The following is a 23,097-nucleotide window of genomic DNA, read 5'->3' as shown; positions in this document are numbered from 1 at the left end:
TAAACAGATTTTATAGTATAGTCAGATTGTAGAAAGCAATCTGTATCGCACTCCTCGCGAGAAAAATCAATATTCTGCCTCACTTGTTTTTTGTCTGCTGATCCTTTTCTCTTATTCAGATATTCAGTTAGCACTTTGAACCTGACAGTAAGGCTTTCAAGGGACACATTTTTAAAATTTGGGAGGGATATCACATGATTGACAGCTTTCGTAATCGCCAGTCTTGACTGAATGTTTGGAACGGTCACCGTGATCTCATCCCTAATGGATTGAATCTTTCGAGCGAAAAATGTCATGAACTTGTCAGCTGAGTGGGGTTTGCTATCAGAGGTCGGCTGCCGTTGCGTTAGCTATGCCACCATAGTATTTAGGATTGTTTTTATTGAGACCAATAATTCGAAAGAAGTAATTAGTTTTTGCTGAAACAAGAGCTTCTTTGTATTTCAGGAGGCTGCCACACCATGCCTAACAGAAAACCTCAAGCATTGTTACAAATAAAAGGTATGCGTTCCCAAGGAACCATCTTTTTCTTGACAATTGTCCTTGCGTATATTCTCTTACAAATGATAATTAAATATTAAAACACCTGCGGCTTATAGTCCGGTGTTGTTTTATAGTCCAAAAATTACGGTGATATACGTACTATATTCACACTTAAAATTTGAGTTCGTAATATATGTCCACACATCATGTCCTGACAAAAACTTCATTAGGCGTCAGTCACATAGGTGACTGGACCACTGTCGGCAAGACTTCTGACCCACCCAGATTTATTTCTGATTGGCTAACACCATGGCTCTGGCGAACTTTATTGGTTAAGAGTAGCATCAGTTCAACACCTGATGATTTAATTGGACAGCCTCAACAAGACCGCAACAAATACAAGTGTAGCCTTTTTAAATTATTCTCTCGCCCTCATTTTTCTCATTGACGGAAATCCATCGTAGCAACGGAGAACTTTAATCATGTTGGTCTGTCAGACTTGGGCTGGTCAAAAACATCTCCAGGCTCTTCAAATCTTTTTTTTAATTTTTTGTCCATCTGCCTCTGCAATGGATCTGGTTTTCAGTCTTTTGATAATCAAGACCACTTCAAGGTTCTCTTACTAATCTATAAAACATTGCATGGTTTAGCACCTTCCTATCTCGTCGACCTAGTGCATCCCAAAACCTCCGTTAAGGGCCAAAAACAAGTCCCCAGGGTCAAGAGCATTCTCTATTCCAGCTCCAGAGCTTTGGAATATATCAGAACTGCTACCTCAGTAGAAAAAAATTAAGACACAAATAAACATACAATTTTATGCTATGGCCTTAAATTAACTTGTGTTGGCCAATTCAGCTGCAGTTTGTGCTCTAGTAGCAATGTACCGTTGATCAATTGTTATGCGCTGTGTCATGTCAAAATGATAACAGCATGATGGAAAGGACTGAATAAATACAGCTAGCTAATTGAACCAGGAAACTGTTGGTTCACTTATAATTACAGTACCATATTTCTCATACCATAAGGCGGACTTGAAAGACAATAATTTTCTCAAAAACTGAAAGAACACCTTTTAAAAAGGTGCTCCTTTTGTGTGGACCGAATTCCAAAATCTGTAAATGTTGTCTGGCTGTCACCACAGGGACGTAATATGTCAACATTATATGTAGACCCGATGAAACAATCAGAAGAGGACAATTACTCTTTATGTAGATTGGGACTGGTAAAACAATCAAAGGACTGTACATAATACGTAGAGAATGTACCTCTGCTGCCACTGATAAATAAATACTGCGGGTTTGTTCAATTAAAACAGCAGTAGGACCCTTTAAAATGGCGTCGACAAAGAGACATGCTTACGAGGCACAATTCAAGCTTTCTGGAAAGACGGAATCATTTCCGAAGAGCAACGTGACAATGACAAGACAATGATGAGAGGGAAGTGAAATGACGACATTGCCCAACTGTATTTGGAACACAGAATATGAGGACTTTGATGGAGCTTCATATAACTACTGACATGGTTCAATAGTAGAATAAAGTACAACCAAACACATACAAACAAATTCACTGTTGCTTCCGTGCCGTTTTTTCTAATTTATCTTAAATCATGGCATGCATATACCCTATGTATGGATGAAGTACAGAAATGTCCCCGCAATTCAGTCCACGGCTTTTAACCCAAGCGCCTTATGATGCAGAAAACACAGTACATAAGTTTTAAAATTGCTGTTTAATGTGCATGGCATTGTGATAGTGATGGTATAACTACTCTTGTAATATTATGTAGTGCTGTACCTCATTAACAACATGAGGTAAGGAGCCATCAAAAGCCTTCTGCTGGCCTCCCAGAATCTGCAAAAGACAAAAAATGTCTTAATGACTTAAAAAAAACATTTAGTAAATAGAAATATTCAAAAGTCCGTACAGAAACCCACTCCAATGCACATCTTGGATAGTGCCTCAGGACTCTAACAACAGAATACAGGCACAACATGATAAATATTGCCTTATTCTGTTCCACTCACTTCTCTCACTGACTGACGAGTAAACAAAAACTTTTTCATATTTTTTATTGACTTCAAAAACTTGTCAAACAGAAACAACTGAAACAAAAATATAAGTAAAATATTACTGAAATCTGCACACCTAAATCTCGATTTTACACGGACTTTGGGATCCAGAATTTGTGAATCGTATTAATCCCGAAAGCACATTGTATAGAAAGTCTAGAAAGGCATGTTTTTAGGTCACCGAATGGGTCCTTTGTTACGTTAATTTACGCCAGGCATGTTGTTGGGCAGCTATAGGGGCCCGTTTGCCATCCGTCACGCACACACATCGAAGTCTGTTGACATTTTATTAAAAGAGAAGCAATATGCAAATATCAATATCGGGCAGATTGAAGAAGTCATTTTGATGTTAATTGGATGGAAGAGAGAATAAATGAATAAACTTGTTCTACCACTGGTAGTCACTCAAGTCAAAGTCACACTTTGACTTGAGTGGTGACTTTATGGATGAGATGCTTCAGCGAACTCCCCCCTTTCTGAATCAAAAACGATCCTAGCAGTCAAAGAGTCAAACAGTGCAACTTATTATCAAATGCCTTTAAATTGCTCCTGTAAATTCATCAAATCACTAGTGTTAAGGTTTATGCGCTAGTCATTTTGCTTTGTACAGTCCTTATATTTTTCAATTTATCATCACTGACATTCATTGCACTACTTAAAAATGTATTTATCAGGGATGAGAACGGCAAATGAAAAAAACACAGAAAAGTAGCCGGGGTCTGGGGGCCGCATGCCCACTGGGGGGGGCATGTGCCCCCCCCCACTTGCCGCAGGGGGCCAGAGGCCACAGGCCCCCCAATGGGGGCCGCAGTGGGCTAGGGGCCACAGGCCCCCATTGGGGGCTGCAGGGCCCACAGGCCCCCATTGGGGGTCAGGGGCAAAGCCCCAGAGGGGACTCAGGGGGAAAAGCTTCCTGGAGACTCCTGGATTTTGGCAGTATAGCGACCCCAAAACCATTAATTTCATGACTCAGTTTCAACAGTTTTGTTAAAAAATTATTCCTGCTTGGTGGGCTACCAAGGTGAATACAATACAGTCAAGCCTCGGTTTTCGACCTCAATCCGTTCCAGAAGGCGGTTCGAGAAGCGAATTGGTCGAATTCCGAATCGATTTTTCCCCATTACAAATAATGGAAATATAAAAACAATTTTCTCAACGGATCTACACGATTCATGAAAATGATACTCCCGACGGAAAAAAACACGGAAATCCGCGGAAGATTCTCATTCTTGATTTATGGGGAAAAAAAATGGGTTCCATGACTAAACCACGTTAGACAAAGTTGCATAGGATCGAAGCGAGTAAAATCGAGATTTAGGTGTACTAAACCAAAACAAATATTGTTTGCCAGAATAGCAGATATCTGTTGTTTACAACCCATTATTATTTGGTACACACACATGGTTTCACTTTATTGAAATTAAATGTTATTGTGCATGTAGAATAGCTGAAAGCTGTTTTGTGCACATAAATAACAATATTTAGTGGTTCAGCGAAAAAAAAACCTCAATGACAATTTAGGCCACGACTCGTTACCTTTGACATAATTTAGACCTTACTGATAATTGTGAAACCTTGGTTTGAGGCTTTGGCGCCAAGAGTCTTATGGCCCCTTAATATGAGGGCGCTTAGGGGCATAAATGCCAAACTATTCAGAAGTGCCTTTTGTTTCGAGGGATGGGCGCTCTCTCAATCAGTCCGAGTCAGTCAAACACTGATGAGAACGGACTTACCATCACACGCAGGTGCCGCACATCTGACATTCAGTCAAATAAATAAATCATTAAAAATAAGAATTGTATACCTTTTGGGTCCACAGACCGCAATAACATGAGTCCCATATTATTATTCAATTAATTATTTGACCCGAAGGGCAAGGATAAATGTCAATGGGGGTCTTTCACAACCATTTCTTTTAGGAGGTAGGTGACAGATAACGGATGGCCATACTAAACACGGCTTTGGTGGTTGCTGAAGCACTGTTAGCGCTGTGTATGTTGGCGATTGGGTGTTGCTGACCATGACTCTGGACATCGTGAGTTGGTCGGGAGATAGGGTTGCTGTCTGTGCTGGCTCGAAGCCCCACCCCAAAGCTCCCCTCTCAATGACAGTCAAGTCAAATGGCAGCCTTTGTAATTAGCATATTGTGTTTTACGCCTTTGTAATTAGCATATTGTGTTTTAACAAATAGCAGTTCAGCCTTAAACTGAAAGTATTGAATAATTAGTACAGTAATTTCTTACCTCAAGTGTCCCTTGTTCGTGACATTTCTGCACCAAAAGAGAAAAAGCATCACAGTAAATTTAAATAAATGTGTCAGTTAAAAAGTATGCCCATTTGACCAAATTTTCTCGGGGGTGTGTTTAAAAAAAACACATCTTGTTTGGTGTTGTTTTCTCCTTTCTATTGAGAGCACAGATATGAATGTCAGCCAGGTTTAATAACAGTTTCCCATTATTTTTTCAGATGAGCCCAATTACAGAAAAAAACTTTTCATGGAAATTGTTCGAAATTATTAGGGAAGTCAAAGATGAAAGACAAAAGATAGAACCTTCTGGTAATGAAACAATGCTTTGCATGTATTTTGAGTTTGTGTAGTCAATGTTTGTTCCAATAAAGGCATTGATCATATTTAAGGCTCTTTGTCATTGTTTTTCCACATTTCTTGGACGGGCTGTGCCAAGACAATTATATTGCTCAGCAGTTTGTGCAGGGTTGATGCAGGTTGAGGGTGATGACAATAAAGATTAATTCATTCATTTGTTCTTTCATTCATACTGTACATACACATGTCTCTGTGGTTCTTTTTTTCACAACTGTCTTAGTGTTTGTTTCTGTTTTTATTTTCAATATGAATTGTAAAACACAAAATCTGAGTTTTGATCCACAAACAGCTCAGCAAAACAACTTGTTTCGAGTCTTGGATTATAATGTGTAATATTTCAATGTTTATCATTACAGTAGCGCTCTTGCATGAATTAAAGCAAAAAAAAAGAATTGACAAAGAATATTCAGGCCAAATCATATTCTCCAGTTCATTTAAGTGCTATGAAACACATGGACAGCAGTTCTTTTTTTAGCCACACAGTTGCTACTCATACATTTTCATGTAAAAACAAGTACAGTGTGTTCATGCCCTTAGCCCATTCGTGCTCAAACAGTGGGGGGCACGGTGCGATACCAAGGGGGAGCGTGTATGACACCAGGGAACATGCTTTTCTTTTGGCTGTACTCGATTAAAGGGTAATTAGACATCCACTGCAGTAGGTGGGAGTGGCGGTATCACTGTAAGAGTGTGCGTAAGGAGTATTCGCTCTACAGTGTAGAGCGCACAGAACATACGCACACACAGCACAGAGCAGGCGATAAAAAATGCAGTGGGACATAAGAAAAATATTTAACAGGGTTGAAAAGAACGGCGGAGAGAGACGGAGATAAGAGAATTGAGTCACACAAAAGCTAAGACAAGGAAATATGACGAAGCGTACGTAGCGCTCGGCTTCAGTGTAACGACGATTGGAGACGAGGGAAGACCGGTGTGTTTACTGTGCCTTACAATGCTGGCAGCGGACAGTATGAAGCCAAATAAATTAAGCCGGCACTTAAAGTGATTGCACCCCAATCACGCTGATAAGATGCTTAAGGTTTTTAAGCGAAAACGGGCTGAATATTGCCAACAACCATCCCACTTTGTGAATGCTACTTCAGTTAATCAGCAAGCACTGTTCGCATCATATAAAGTAGCGTACCAAATTGCTCAGTGCAAAAAAAAAAACCAAAAAAAACACCATTGTAGAAGAATTGATACTGCCTGCAGCCGTGGATATGATCTCCGTCATGCTGCCTCATTTTGATAAAAAATTTTTTTTATTCATTTTTGTTTTGTAGGTTAAAATGTTTTATATATTGTGCTCCTGAGTTAATGTTGCTGATTACTTTGAATTGAATATTATTTATTGCTATTTAATTTAATATTATGCATGTTTATTATTTTATTGTATTTGGCAGTTGGTCAAGAATGTTTATAGTTTAAATAATTATAATTTATTTTTTAATTTCAGACAAAGTGATGCACATTAAATCTGTTCTGTTACAGACTGGCAGAGCCTTCGTTCATAAACAGCGCGTCTATCTCGAAACGTTTTCTTTTAACCACCCGAGCTTGCTGTACCACGCTTTTTTTTTTTTGTGGAAAAACAAACCCCCCAAAAAAATGCGGTCAAGTCACGAGGAGATACGCATATGCAGCATAGTGTTAGCTCTATGCCCTCAGCATTATCTGATGGTAACGTTAATAAGCAGTGACAAGACATAGGTGAATCGTATCAGCATCCATTTTGAGTTAGTAATTCACAAACAATGGCTGAATTAGTCATATTTCCACACTTAAAGTCTGAGTTCGCAATACACTGCTGTTCAAAGGTTTGGGGTCACACAAGTTTGTGTTTTCCATGAAAACCAAAATAAATGCACAAGTGTTTTCTAATATTATTAATATTATATAACACAATTAGAAAACAAAATGGACCATTAGAATACCGGGGGAATGGTTGCTGGATATAGGCCTTTAAACACCCATGTAAATATTGCATTAAAAACCAGGCGTTTGCAGCTAGAATATTCATTTACCACATTAACAATGTTTATTCCTTATTACCGTATTTTCTGCACTACAAGGCACATTTTAAAACTTAAAATTTACTCAAAAAACCACAGTGCACCTTATAATGCAGAGCGCCTTATAAATGGCTCAGTTGATGAATTTGTTGAGCCATACTGGTTGTATACAGTGCTCTGCCAAAACATTTCAGTACGTTTTAGTACGACTAGTAAATTACAAGGTCGCATCGCTTTAAGCATTACGGCAACCGTGGTCAGGGGCATCACCGAAGTAAACTATTACTGGTCGATCGCAAAACATTTAAAAATAAATTTGTTTTCTATAGGCTAGAATCGCTTGATTAAGCCTATCGGAAGGCAGTCACACTGAACCACCCATTACAAATCAACTGAAATATTGCAAGCCTTTCGTTATTTTAATATTGCTGATTATGGCATACAGCTTAAGAAAACCCAAATATCCTATCTCATAATATTAGAATATCATGAAAAAGTATACTAGTTGGATATTCAACTAATCACTTAAATTGTCTAACTCGAAACACCTCCAAGGGTTTCCTGAACCTTGAAAAACACTCAGCTTGGTTCAGTAAACTAAATCACTGATCTGACTGGACCATCATTGACACCCTCCCAGGAGGGTAAGACACAAAAACAAATTTCTCAAAGAGCAAGCTGTTCACAGAGTGCAGTTTCAAAGCACATCCCCAAAAAGTCTGTTGGAAGGGGGAAATGTGGCAGGAAACGCTGCACAACCAAGAGAGATGACCGCAGTCTTAACAGCATTGTGAAGAAGAGTCGCTTCCAGAATTTGGGGGCGCTCCAAAGACAGTGGACTGAAGCTGGAGTCCAGGTATCAAAAGCCACTGTTCACAGACGTGTCCGGGAAATGGGCTACAATAGCCGTATTCCCATGGTCAAGCCACTTCTGAACTCAAGACAACGGAAGAAGCGGCTGACTTGGGCTATGGAAAAGAAGCACTAGACAGTTGCAGAGTGGTTCAAAGACCTCTTTTCAGACGAAAGCAAGTTTTGTATTTCATTTGGAAGTCAAGGCGCCAGAGCCTGGAGAAAGGCTGGAGAGGAGCAAAATCCAAATTGCTTGAAATCCAGTGTGAAGTTCCCACAGTCAGCGATGGTTTGGGGAGCCATGTCAGCTGCTGGTGTTGGTCCACTGTGTTTCATCAAGTCCAGAGTAAATGCAGATTTTAGAGCACTACATGCTTCCGTCTGCTGAAAAGCTCTATGGAGATGATTTCATTTTCCAGCATGATCTGGCACCTGCCCACAGTGCCAAAACCACCAGTAAATGGTGTACTGACCATGGCATTACTGTCCTCGATTGGCCTGCCAATTCCACTGACCTGAACCCCATAGAGAATTTGGGGGGTATTGTGACAAAGCTGAAAGACACCAGACCAAACAATGCAAATGAGCTAAAAGCTGCTATTGAAGCATCCTGGGCATCCATAACACCTCAGCAATGCCACAGGCTGATTGCCTCCATGCCACGCCGCATTGATGCAGTAATCCGTGCAAAAGGATCCCCAAGCAAGTACTGAGTGCATTAATGGACATTTTCAAATGTTTGATTTTGTTTTACTGTTATAAATCTTTTTTATTTACCTGGTCTGAGGAAATATTCAAATTTTTTGAGATAGGATTTTTGAGTTTCCTTAAACTGTAAGCCATAATCAGCAATATTAAAATAATAAAAGGCTTGCAATATTTCAGTTGATTTGTAATGAATCCAGAATGTATGAAATTTTTTGTTTTTTAAATTTCATTACAGAAAATAAAGAACTTTTTCACAATATTCAAATTTTCTGAGACAGTCCTGTATATATGAAATAATTTCTAAAATAAAAAATTCAATGGAGGTGGACCTTATAAGCCAGTGTGCCTTGTAGTGCAGAAAATACGGCAGTTTAATGTTATCCTCATTGAGAAAAACAGCGGTTTTATTTTAAAAATAAGGACATTTCTACATTACCCCAAACTTTTGAACCGTAGTGTCCACACATAATGTCAGACCATCCGGATAAAAACTTCACCGTCGGCAAGACTCCTGACCCACCCTGATTTACTTCTGATTGGCTAACACCATGTCTCTGGCTAGCTTTATTGGCTGAGAGTAGCATCAGTTCAATACTTAATGATCTAATTGGATAGCTTGAGTTTACACACACAGCTCAGTGGCCTAGTAGTAGAGTGTCCGCCCTGAGACTGGAAGGTTGTGGGTTCAAACCCCGGCCGGGTCATACCAAAGACTATAAAAATGGGACCCATTGCCTCCTTGCTTGGCACTCAGCATTAAGGGTTGGAATTGGGGGGTTAGATCACCAAATGATTCCCGAGCGCGGCACCGCTGCTGCTCACTGCTCCCCTCTCCCCCAGGGGATGGATCAAAATGACATGGGGATGGGTTAAATGCAGAGGACAAATTTCACCACACCCAGATGTGTGTGTGACGATGATCATTGGGACTTTAACTTTAGCTTTTGAGTCAAACCCTGCGGGTTGGTCTTTGCATCTGTTCTTCACAGGAGACTGCTTCCACCTACTTTGCCCCTATTTATGGGATTAGCGACCCCACAAACGGAACAGGAAAGATGAGGTACTGACGCTGACAACGGGATAAATCTAATTATGTTGCGTGAGTTTGTCGTCACAAAATATTTGCAGTCAGTCTATCGATTACTTATTCCAACAATATACTGAAATATTGAATTTTCCCTACCCCTAATATAAATTATAATCCATCCATCCATTTTCTGAACCGCTTAGTCCCCACGGGGGTCGCGGGCGTGCTGGAGCCTATCCCAGCCGTCATCGGGCAGTAGGCGGGGGACACCCTGAACTGGTTGCCAGCCAATCGCAGGGCACACAGAGACAGACAACCAATCGCACTCACACTCACACCTAGGGACAATCTGGAGTCTTCAATCGGCCTACCAAGCATGTTTTTTTTGGAATGTGGGAGGAAACCGGAGTGCCCGGAGAAAACCCACACGGGCCCGGGGAGAACATGCAAACTCCACACAGGGAGGGCCGGAGGTGGAATCGAACCCGCACCCTCCTAACTGTGAGGCGGACGTGCTACCCAGTGCGCCACCGAGCCACAAATTATAATATTGAATAAAAAATTTTTTTATATAGAAACATGTCATGTTGACTAATTCATGAAAAATTATATTTAAAAGACTACACAAATTACAAATGTCTCAAAGCTATTAAACTTTTTTTTTAGTAGAGCTGATCAGATTTATTTCTCAATTGTATAATGTCTTGTCGTTTCGCTAGTCGTCACTAGATTGAAATGTCAGTTGTAGGAATGTACATTGAAAGGATTTACTTTTATTGCCGTTTGCAATCAATCATCACTTTTCATTTACGGATAAGGGTGAGTGGGATCGTGAGAATGTCTAGAAAAACAAAAAGGTGATTGCAGATGGTGTCAATTTCAAATGGCAGGGACAAAATGCACAGCTAAGAGAAAAGGTGAAGATGAACACAGGACGTTTTTAACAGAGTGGAAAAGTTTATATTTTTTGTTGAACGCAATGGCAAGCCATTCTGCCTGATATGTCAGACGTCATTAGCGCATTTCAAAGCGTCAAATCTTCAGCGCCACTTCAGCTCACATCATGTTAATATCGATAAGGACTTTCCAAAAGGGACTGAATTTTGTAAGCCCAAGTTGGACACTTTGAAAAGTCAGGCAGAAAAACAGGTACAGTTTTCCCCAAAAATTACGAAGCACTCAGAAACTGTCACGCTTGAATCGTATCAACTGGCTTGGAACATTGCATGGGCTAAAAAGACATACAATGAAGGGGAGTTTGTTAAAAATTGCCTCAGTGACCGTGTTGAAATCTTGTCTCCTGAAAACGACAAACTAAAATGAATGGTATCAGACATCCAACAAAAATGATTGCTTCGAGTAGCAACAACGGAACACAAGCCAGATTTGAAGAGGATTGTTCAAGTTGTACTAAGCAACATGCATAGTAAGTGAAAAAAACACTATTGTAAATTATGTTTTTGTTTGTTGACTTTATTGAACTGAGAGTTTGTGTGAGTGAGACAGTCCACACAATGTTTATTGTTGAAAATGACTGGCCTGTGGTCTTAGTACTGTAGGAGTCATTATCATGTTAGTGCGTAACATGATAATGTCACACAATACATTTGGCTGAGCAGAGGTGTGTGCGTGTGCGTGCGCGCTCGTTGCGGTAACACAGTAAAAAATATGGCTCTTAGTCTCTGACTGGTTGGCCAACCCTGATCTACCTGTACTGTGAATACTGTATTGGCCCGAACATAAGACGATGTTTTTTGCATTGAAATAAGACTGAAAAAGTGGGGGTCGTCTTACATTCAGGGTCTAAACATTATACCCATTTTCACTTGTGCGCAGCGGTAAGTTAAAGGTTGCTGGTCAGGGCGCACGCGCGGCGATGTTGATACAGGACGAGGAACTTGATCGATGGATTTGATGGATTTAAAGTGCACGGATGGTTTGATAATACTATTGGCTTATACTATAGTTATTTGAAATATAGTTTATCTATTGTTATATGAGCCTGTGGAATATTTTGAAGTGCAAGCGCCCTCAGCCGCGCGCACCCATTGTTGACAAAGAACGATCGATGGATTTAATGAATTGGAGTGACAACGATGATTTTATAAACGTGTTATTCATGTAATCGTTTTCTTTAATAACTATGTTACGTCAGGCCCATTCTCAGCTCTTCGTTTGTGTTTGTCACGTTAGCATAACTATCGTTTAGCCCAGTGGTTCCCAAACTTTTTCAGACTAGCAAGCGCACGCGCCAAGTGGCCGAAAATAGCCCCTGCCGAGCGGATCGGCTGTTTATAAGCACCGCGGAGGAGATCGCGGAGCCTCATTCGACTTCCAGCGGCCGGCGAGCTCGCGCACCCGCCCGGCACATCCGGGAGGCCGTGTGCGCACGCGCCAAGTGGCCGAAAATAGCCCCCGCCGAGCGGATCGGCTGTTTATAAGCACCGCGGAGGAGATCACGGAGCCTCATTCGACTTCCAGCGGGCCGCGCACTCGCGCACGCCGCCCGGTTCAAATTTTCTAAGTGCAACGCACAATGAGATGCATGAGAAACGCCCTTGGTTACCATCACATTTGAAGCGATGAATACGAAGTTAAATTTTATGACTCGATGTATAAGTCGAGGTCGATTTTTTTCGGTCGATTTTGGATCGAAAAAGGTCGACCAATACACCGGCAAATACGGTATGTTTTTTTTTACTTTTTGGGGCATTTTATGGCTGATGCGACTTATACTCCGGAGCGACTTATAGTCCGGAAAATACAGTATACATTTATTAAATGGCTGCAGTGCAGACTGACAAGAACATACTCTGAGGATGCACATTGAGTATGCAGTAGGTCAAACATTGCTTCAGCCGTAAAAACAGTGAAACAAGCAATCAGGGTATAGTTTGGATTTTTATTTTTTAATTAAGTAAATCCACATTGTTGCTGCAAGTCAAAAGCAGTTAAGGTTTGGAGAAAAAAAGCTGCCTTCATACGCTGTTTTTATTCATTTATTCTCAAATTCTTAATTCTTTCCTTACCCTCCTAGGAGTTAAGATCAGGGGATGTCGAGAATTCTTACAAAATATGGGGGTGTGTAATTACATTCACTTGTTTGTGTATGTTCTTTTGTGTGGTTTTTAGTTTGCATAGTCTTTTAGCTTTTATTTTTTAATTTTAGCAGATGCACTGATCGGTTGGCACTTTTAATTTTAATGTGACACTGACAATAAAGATCTATTCTATTCTATTCTAAATTGAGCATTAGATTGTGGCTGGTTGATGTGCTAGTTGTTATCTGAATAATAATCTTTAGGTATAACGCTCAAAACAAGCATACCTGCGCAATTTTACTATGCACAACGGTGCCGATGGTGCCCGCACAAAGCCTTGGACAGAGCCCTTTGAAGAGACCCGCTTTTCCATCAATCTTGATGATGTGTTTTGCTGAAACATGAAAGAAACAATCAAAAATTAAGCCAAGATTGAAAAGGGTACATTCATAAAAAAAAAAAAAAATCAAAGCATGAAAAATGCAATTTGTATTTACAATGAAAAAAAAAGGGGTTTACCGTAATTTTAGAGACTATAAGTCGCGTTTTTTTTTCATAGTTTGGGTGATTTATACTCAGGAGCGACTTATATGTGAATTTTTTCACAAATTTTTACTTGATCATTATAACATTACTTACTTACTGGTATAGTTGATCACTTCACATGTTATTTTCCCTTTAAACTGCATGAGGGCGCACTATGGCTGTGGAATAATTGGAACCTCACTGACAATGAGTTCCATTCACTGACTTCCGAAGTCAGGAGATTTTATAATTTGGAGTGACACAGATGATTCGATAAATTAGTTATTTATGTCATAGTTATTTGACGTATAGTATATTTAGAGGAGCAACGTGTATGTTGTTAGACTTCAGTAATTTCCGATTGTCTAGGGAGGCCGTGAAGGGGAGGGGGTGGGGGGGCGGAAGAGCGATCCAGGGCGCTTGCGTGTGTTGGCTTATATGTTGAGCTCTTGATTTGTGAAATAAAGAGCCGGTTACCAAACCCGCATCTTGACTGGTACTTTGGTAAAGCTACAATAAAATTACATACTAGATCTGTGGAATAATTGGGGCCGCAGCTGATGACGAGCCTGACGTCAGCGGCACACGTAGGTCAGGAATCGACAGCTGTTTTTTGTTTTTTTTGACACAGAGAATAATATTCCGGTGGATTTAATGATTTGGAGTGACACGGATGGTTCGTTAAAATTCTTGTTTATATTACATTTAATTGATATATCTAGTCTGACGTCAGCAGCCCACGTAGTCCGGCGTCAAAAGCTGTGTATTTTTTTATTATTATATATATATTTTTCTTGCCTGGTACTTTGGTAAAGCTACAATAAAGTTATATACTAGATCTGTGGAATAATTGGGGCCGCAGCTGATGACGAGGCTGACGTCAGCGGCACACGTAGGTCCGGAATCGACAGCTGTTTTTTGGTTTTTTTGACACAGAGGATAAATATTCCGATGGATTTAATGATTTAGAGTGTCACGGATGGTTTGTTAATTTTTTTCTTTATATTACATTTATTTGATATATCTAGTCTGACGTCAGCAGCTCACATAGTCTTTCCGGTGTCAACAGCCGTGTGTGCGTGCGTTGTTTTTTTTCTTTTAAGTGACAAGACGAAGATTTTGTTGGATTTAAAGATTTGGAGTGACACGGATAGTTTGATAAAATTGTTGTTTATATTGTTATTTCATACATACCGTATTGAATCTAATTATCGCCCATATTCTAATAATCGCCCAGTGTGTGTTAGCAATGACAAATAAAAAACATTGATACCTCTAATTATCGCCCATGCTGCTAAAAATTCCCCCCAAAACGTACGTTTTCCTCCGCGACCACAGTCCGACGTCATTGCGCAAGTTTAAATATGACTGATTTGGCAGCACGTCGAATGTCCCTTTTAAATTGTTTTTCTCCATAAACTATGATACAATTGCACTCGTCACTCCGCTACAATATCCTCACACAATTACGTTATCGGGGAGTGTGCTTGAAAAAGACGTTCGCGATAACATGACGTGCGCAACATGTGATGTGCGACGGTAACGTATCGCATCGATGGAGCATCAATTGACGCACCCCGCTGTTAGAGGTAGATCAAAACAGCTGCTGTTCCAGTCTTAAGAATACCAGTGAGATGCAGGTATTTCATACTACATAAGGAAAATATACATATCGCCCATTTTAGTCACCCCTGGCGATCGAACAAAAAGTGTTCTCTATTAATCGCCCCCCCCACCGTTGGACATAAACCTCCTTTAATTATCGCCCTGGGCGATAATTAGAATACAGAAATACGGTAGTTTATACATTGTTATATGGGCCTGTAGAAAAATTTGATCTGCAACGCGCCGCTGACGTCAGACTTGTTTACATAAAGGAGGACAACTCAATCGATGGCTTTAATGATTTGGAGTGACACAGATGGTTTGATAAAGGTGTTATTTATCTTATAGATTCAAGATTCAAGATTCAAGAGTTTTTTATTCGCCATGTTTGAGCGTGCCAAACAAGGAATTTGACTTCGGTAAATCACAGCCTCTGTTCAACATTTAGGTGACTAACAACAACACTCAGGACATGTGAAGAACGAAAGATATTCTCAAACATCCCCTGATCTTAAACTCCCAAGAGGGCAAGGAAAAACTCAAAACTCCAGCTAGGGGAAATGAGAAACCTTGAGAAAAGAACCAGATGGGAGGGTCCCTCTTCTAGGAGACCAGGCTGCAATGGATGCAGAGAGGACACATAGTACAAACAGTGTAGACAAAAAAGGTGTGGAAAGCAGGATGTTATTGCACAGTAATGACTCTGAGACTCTAAGAGTGGTGTGAGTTCATCAGAGCGACAGCCTGGGGGAAGAAGCTGTCTCTGTGTCTGCTGGTTTTAGTGTACAGAGCTCTACAACGGCGTCCGGAGGGGAGTAGTTCAAACAGGCTGCAACCTGGGTGCGAAGGGTCTGTTGAGATGTTACTTGCACGTTTCCTGGTCCTGGACAGGTACAAGTCTTGGATAGATGGGAGGTTGATTCCAATTATCTTTTCTGCAGTCCTAATTGTCCGTTGCAGTCTGTGCTTGTCTTGTTTGGAGGCCGATCCAAACCAGACAGTGATGGAGGTGCAGAGGACAGACTGGATGATGGCAGTGTAGAAGGTGTTCGGCAGCTCCCGCGGCAGGTTGAACTTCTTGAGCTGTCTCAGGAAGTATAGCCTCTGCTGGGCCTTCTTCCGGACAGAGTCTATGTGGCCGGTCCATTTCAGGTCCCGAGAGATTGTGGTTCCCAGGAACTTGAAGGTGTCTGATGAGAGAATAGTATTACTGCGGATAGTGAGGGGTGAAAGTGGTGAAGGGCCTCGCCTGAAGTCCACTGTCATCTCCACGGTCTTGAGCGGGTTCAGGTCCCGGTGGTTTTGGCTGCAGTCCAGGTGGTTTTGGCTCTCGTGCAAGGTCTCCACCCACTTCAAGGACAGCAAGGACGCACGTAGCCTTTGGCGGGGCATTCAGACCATCACGGACTACAAGCCCGCGCCGAGGAGCTGTGAGGGCGACGTCCGTCTGCTGAACGATCTGAACCGCTTCTTTGCTCGCTTCGACGCCCAGAACAGCACTTGCCCGCTGAAGACCACTCCCCCCCCACACGAGCAGCCCCTGCGCCTCTCTGCCGACGGTGTGAGGAGGGCGCTTGCCGCAATTGACACCCGTAAGGCGGCGGGCCCTGACAACATCCCGGGTCGAGCGCTGAAGGACTGCGCTGGGGAGCTGTCGGGTGTCTTCACGGACATCTTTAACGTTTCCCTGCAGCAGGCCATCGTCCCCTCGTGTTTCAAGGCTGCCACCATCGTTCCTGTGCCGAAGAAACCTGCACTGTCCTGCTTCAATGACTACCGCCCTGTGGCACTGACGCCCATCATCATGAAGTGCTTTGAGCGGCTGGTCATGGAGCACATCAAGTCCGTTCTCCCCCCCACCATTGACCCTTTCCAGTTTGCGTACCGTGCCAAGCGGTCCTCTGAGGATGCCATCTGCTCTGCCCTCCACTCGGCCCTCACCCACCTGGAGAGAAAGGACTCATATGTGAGGTTGCTGTTTGTGGACTTCAGCTCTGCCTTCAACACCATTGTGCCGCAGCGACTCATCTCCAAACTCGACGAGCTGGGCCTCAGTACCTCCCTCTGCAACTGGCTACTGGACTTCCTCTGTCGGAGACCTCAGGTGGTGCGTGTTGGCGACAAAATCTCCGCCAGCATCACGCTGAGCACGGGGGCCACCCAGGGCTGCGTGCTCAGTCCATTGCTCTTCACCCTGCTGACGCATGACTGCTCTGCGACCTACAGCGACAACCGCATAGTGAAGTTTGCTGACGACACGACTCTGGTGGGTCTCATCACGAAGGGCGACGAGACTCGGTACAGGTCGGAAGTTGACCTTCTGACCACGTGATGCAGGGACAACAACCTCCTGCTGAACGTCAATAAGACCAAGGAAATCATTGTCGACTTTCGGAAGGGTCACACAACCCACCTGCCGCTGATCATCGACGGTGCTGTGGTGGAGAGGGTGAGCTGCACCAAGTTCCTGGGGGTGCAAATCAGTGAGGACCTCTCCTGGTCAGCAAACACCTCGTCACTGGCAAAGAAAGCTCAGCGCCGCCTGTACTTCCTGCGGAAGCTCAGGCGTGCATGTGCTCCTCAGGCAGTCCTGTCTACTTGACCTTCTGCCCTCTGGGAAGAGGTACAGGAGCCTGCGCTCCCGCACCACCAGACTCGCCAACAGCTTCTTTCTCCAGGCTGTTAGGGCCCTGAACTCGCTACCCCCTTCTGCGTAGCGTGCGGCACTGTTGCGCTATTTTCGGGAATGTCTGCTGTACGCGCACTTGCTCCTTTTTTTTCTGCTCCTCTTATTTATTTATTTATTGTTGTGTTATTTATTCATTATTTATTCGGCACGCTTTTGTTGTACTTGTTTGTCTGTTGTGAGCCATGTCTTGTCACCGTGGGATAGGGGGGAACGAAATTTCGGTTTCTTTGTGTGTCTTTGGCATGTGGAGAAATTGACAATAAAGCTGACTTTGACTTTGACTTTGATATAATTATTTGAATAAGTGTTAATCTTACATCAGGCCCGTTCTCAGCTTCTCATTTGTGTTTATGTCACGTTAGCATACCGTAGCTTTAGCCTGTTGCTTATCGCACTATTCTGCCCTAACTGGCGGACACGTCCCTCTAGCAGTGGCTACCTCTCTAAGAGAAGGGTGCAGTTGGTGCACGGAGTCGTACAAACCTCTTGATCCACAGCCATACTTTGTGTCCGATGATCGACGGTAGACAAACGGCCACGAAGCCTCTGCTCTCTCGCATTATAAGTCGCATTTTAAGGGGAAATTTATTCAACAAAATCCAAAACCAAAAACAGACATGAACCACAGTAGACATGGTGGACACAGACGTGTACTGTAGTCAACCTGCTAGCCCAGTTAGCATTAGCCCCAAGCGGCTTGCTAATCGCGATCAGCCAGGTAAGACGCACAGCCGTCCAAAGTCATTTCGGTCTACTGGCCCTCGCACTCCATTACCCGAAGTATTACGCTTAAAAATCCAGCCACGGTAATGTGTATTCCTGGGGGCAGAACACCCGACATAGAAGCTAATCTTAGGGAGCTGACTCGCAATAGGCCTAGTCAACAGCGTAGTTCCAACAACACTAGCTACTCGGACATAGTGATACACGTCGGCTCCAATGATGTTAGGATGAGGCAATCAGAGATCACAAAGAAAAACATAGCGAGGACTTGTGATCTCGCCGGAAAGATGAGTCGGCATCGAGTATTTGTCTCTGGCCCCCTGCCTGGGAGAGGCACTTATGAGAATTTTAGTAGATTATTCTCCCTTAATCGATGGATGGCTGGGTTCTGTAAAAAGCAGGGACTGTATTTTATAGATAACTGGTCCTCCTTCTGGGGCCGCCCCGACCTGCTGAGGAAGGACGGCCTTCACCCTAACCGTGGAAGCGCCTTCACTCTTTCTCGGAATATAGATTACTGTTTGAGCCACTCATGACAGGTCACTTTAGAGCAGGCCGGGGCACACGTGATTAGACGACCTGTTAGGATGGGTTTGGAGTCTGTTAAGTTAAAGTTAACTAGCGCTAGGCTAGACTTCCAGCATGCACATAGCTCCTCGTGTAGACTAGAGCGTGACAGTTTGAATAGTGCTACAGTACACATAAACACACTTTCTACTGGGGTAGTAGACAAATCCAATCACTCCACCCCGACCGGTTTTGCTGATGAAACAGTGCCTGTTTCAGATCATTTTACATGTGTAACAAATATTTACTATCAAATCCCCACGGTCGTATCGTCCCACCGCGCTAATAAACATTTCAGAGGTGATGTCAGGCCTAGAGAACACAATCTTACTCGCATCTCGTTTAAAAATCCTTCGATAGATACACACCCTGATCGAGCATTTACACTTAAACTCGGTTTTGTGAATATTAGATCGCTACATATGAAAGCAGTTCTTGTTAATGACCTCATCACGGAACATAATCGAAACGTTTTTGGTCTTTGCGAGACCTGGTTAAAACCTAATGAACTGGTGCCGCTTAACGAGGCCTGTGATCTTGAGGCGTGCCTTGCGGAGATCAAGCAATGGATGTCTCTCAACTTCCTTCGTCTTAACCCAGATAAAACTGAGATGTTGATAATTTGTCTAACTCGTTATCAACACTTATTTAAGGAAACCACTATAACTATAGATAACCGTACTATCACTCAGAGTGATACTGTAACTAATCTCGGGGTAATATTTGACCAAACGCTCTCCTTTCAAAAGCACATTAAGAATATAACCAGAATTGCGTTTTTTCACCTTCGTAATATTGATTTGTCCGATCCTCTCGACTGGTGATGCGGAAACTATTATACATGCGTTCATCACGTCGCGGCTGGACTACTGTAATGTATATGTAAGTCCCGCATCAAAAGTCTACAGTTAGTACAAAATGCTGCTGCAAGGCTGCTCTCACGAACAAGAAAATTTGATCACATTACCCCAATATTAGCCAACTTACATTGGCTCCTGGTCCATTTAAGATGTGACTTCAAAGTTCTTCTCTTAACCTATAAATCACTGCATGGCTTAACGCCTTCATATCTTGTCGACCTAGTTGTTCCCTATGTTCCGTCTCGTTACCTTCGTTCGCAAAACGCTAGTCTTTCAGTGACACAGAGGGCCAAGAAAATGTCTGCAGGGTCTAGAGCATTTTCTATTCGGGCTCCAGAGCTCTGGAATGCCCTACACCAATGGATATTAGAACTGCTACCTCAGTAGAAACATTCAAGACACGTTTAAAAACACATTTCTATGATATGGCCTTTAATTAACCTGTAGTGGTCGATTCGGCTGGAGTTTGTTTTCGCTCCCTCTCCCCACCACCCTCCCCCCACCCCTCACCACCCACCTCCCCCCATCCCTCCCCGGCTGGGGAGATGGTTAGATGGCACCCAAGCTGACAGTGGCTATCTGGATTCTCGTGGACCAATTCAGGATGAGGGAACTGCAGCTCAACCTCCTCGAAGACACTGCCAGGACAATCGAGGGCACCTCCGGCAGCTCTTCGCTTTGACTTGGACATCCACTTTTTCATTGATTTTCATATTATGTATTATTTGTGCCCTCTCTGCATCCATTGCAGCCTGGTGATCCTAAAAGGGGGATCCTTCCATCTGTGGTCCCTTCTCAAGGTTTCTCATTTTTCCCTGGTAGGGTTTTTTGGAGTTTTTCCTTGCCATTTTGGGAGCTTAAGATCAGGGGATGCTTTGAGAATAATTGTCAATTTTTGTCAATGTGAAGCCCTTTGAGACTGCTTGTGATTTAGGGCTATACAAATAAACTTGACTTGATACTCCGGTGCGACTTATGTGTTTTTTTCCTCCATATTGTTCATTTTATGGCTGATGTGACTTGTATTCCGGAGCTACTTTTAGTCCGAAAAATACGGTAGTAGCCTACTCACAGTCATTAAGTGAATTTCTGAGGCAACTCTAAGCAAATACAGCCAAACCTCGGTTTTCGAACGTCACGGTTCTCGAACAAATCGGAACTCGAACGCAAAATTCGCAATTTTTTTGCTTCGGTTGTCGAACAAAATTCGGAGGTCGAACCTCGCGAGGTGAGCCAAAAGGACCCGAGAAAACCCACCCGCGCGGCCCGGATAACGACTGACTCCATTTGTTATTTTATTTTCGTTACTTTGAGGAATGTATTAACCCTTAGTCATGCCTCCAAAGAAAGCAAGTGGGCGCAGTAAAGCCATTCGAAAACACAAAGACGCTCTTAAAGCAATGCGACAGTGAGCGCCCGGCGCGCTGCGGTTGCGCGATCGGACCAAATTCTGCTCCCTGCGCACTGAGGTCCACTTAAATTTTGAAAAGTACATCAGGACTTTAAAAATATTTTCTAAATTTCAGCGACGGCTCTGCCACAATAATGCGACCAGCGCGGTGCAATTGCATGGTCGGCGGCACGCTACGATTGCGCGTTCGGCGATGTGCTGCAGTTGCGCGATCAGATAAAAAATGCGCAAATGAAAAAATGCTTAAAAAAGGCAATTTTTTTTTAAGTCTTGGAACGGATTACAATTTTTTCCATTATTTGTAATGGGAAAAATAGATTCAAAGTTCGAACGATTCACTTCTCGAACCGCCTTCTGGAACGGATTGCGGTCGAAAACCGAGATTTGACTGTACCGAAATTAACCAATCAGTGAATAAAGAGATATAACGTGGGAGAAAAAACAGGTCCTTTGAAATAAATGCTGCCAGCTGCTTGGGTTTTAATAACGCTTGTGTTTCTGGTTATTTAAAAGTGATTTAATGCTGAATGATGTTAAAGTATGATCTCTCCTGCGTGTCATTTTGAATGAGGATAGACTTCTGCCGCCGAAGAATGTTTATCACCAAGAATAGAAAATTAAGTATTTTTTTTGCATGGTTCATTTTGAACTGGGGCTGAGCGGCATCTTCAACATCCACCACACACGCACCATCCACCACAGGTGACAATAGGAGGAAGCAATCTGAAGGAAGTGGAAGACCTGGGCTCATGGATAAACTCGACAGAACATGACCTAAGAGTGGGGAAGGCACTAGCATGGAAGTCTCTAAATGTCATGGCAAGTGTGTGGAAATTCAAACGTCCCCGGAATATCAAGATCCGTTTTTTTTAGGCAACAGTGGAATCCGTTCTCCTATATGGCTGTGAAAGCTGTACCCTGACACCCGCCCTGCAGAAATCTCTGGATGGGTGCTAAACCAGCTGGAGCGTACATGTTACCAACATACATCTGTATGGAGGGCTACTGAGGCTGAGTAATAAAATAGTCAGGAAAATGAGGCTACCTGATCACTGTCTCAGGGACAGGCACAGGGAACTCCCAGCCAGTAAGCTGGTTCTGTGGGAGCAAACACACAGGCATTGATCAAGAGGGCGTCCCACACCAACATACATATGTGGATATACTGAAGAGAGATGTGGACGCGGAAACTGCTGACGAGCTTGCGGGATGCATGAAGGATCAGGTGAACTGGAGGCTCCGATGGAAGGCCCATCTGAGGACGACTTAATGATGATGAGGATGCTGAGTGGCGGTGGAGGGCGGATATTCCAGATCCACTCTTTTTAGTGCTAGGCTTGTAACATAGTTTACCATCACTAGAGTGTGAATATGTGAGTCTATGAATAATGACTCTACTGTGAGCGCTCTGAGTATAGAGAGCTATAAATCCAATGGATTATTATGATTTACGTACCCCCAGCTACTTGATCTTTGTGTACCTACCCAGAACCTTTGAGATGTTGGATTGTGCTAAAGTACGCGAATTGGTTGGGTGAATTTAGGTGTGTGCCATTTTCGCATTGGTGGCCTTCATAAGTTAATTGCTAACTTTACTATTCACTTTACTAGCTGTGCTGCCTTCATTCGTCACCACATTTAAGAATGGACGAAAAGTGGATGCACAGGTATTCACAAAAAGAGGTGCAGTCTCTTCTGGCCATATTTGGGGGATGAAGTTTGAATCACCGACCAGGAACAACCAAGTTCACCAGCATTGCCGGGTTACCGACAAAACTGCAAAGTTAGTGGGTGAACGTCGAGCGAACAATCGGTGCGACCTACTCGATGGCCAGCAGAGTGAAGATGAAGGTAAATATGAAGTGAAATACTCGGAAATAATTGTAATATTTTCATTTAGTTCATTATCTGTCGTTC

The 23,097-nt window shown here is 42.8% G+C and overlaps 1 protein-coding gene across 3 annotated transcripts in view; it reads right to left on the bottom strand.

Moving 5' to 3' along the window:
• The window catches only part of mtch2 (mitochondrial carrier homolog 2), a 67,762-nt gene that overhangs the window by 28,534 nt on the left and 16,131 nt on the right, over positions 1–23,097 (bottom strand). Inside the window, exons 3-6 of one of the 3 annotated variants that reach the window (XM_088371385.1) lie at positions 13,088–13,194; positions 4,799–4,825; positions 2,411–2,453; positions 2,281–2,337 (exon numbers count right to left, since the gene is read on the bottom strand). In XM_088371385.1, the coding sequence (XP_088227511.1) occupies positions 2,281–2,337; positions 2,411–2,453; positions 4,799–4,825; positions 13,088–13,194 (234 nt within the window). The remainder of the gene's footprint in view (positions 1–2,280; positions 2,338–2,410; positions 2,454–4,798; positions 4,826–13,087; positions 13,195–23,097) is intronic. The other 2 variants (XM_088371383.1, XM_088371384.1) reach the window with 2 other exon arrangements.

This window comes from Syngnathus floridae, chromosome 3 (genome assembly GCF_059516105.1).
Source record: "Syngnathus floridae isolate MCC-2025c chromosome 3, RoL_Sflo_1.0, whole genome shotgun sequence".
In the NCBI taxonomy this organism is placed as follows: Eukaryota; Metazoa; Chordata; class Actinopteri; order Syngnathiformes; family Syngnathidae; genus Syngnathus; species Syngnathus floridae.
This window is presented reverse-complemented; position numbering and strand designations above follow the sequence as displayed.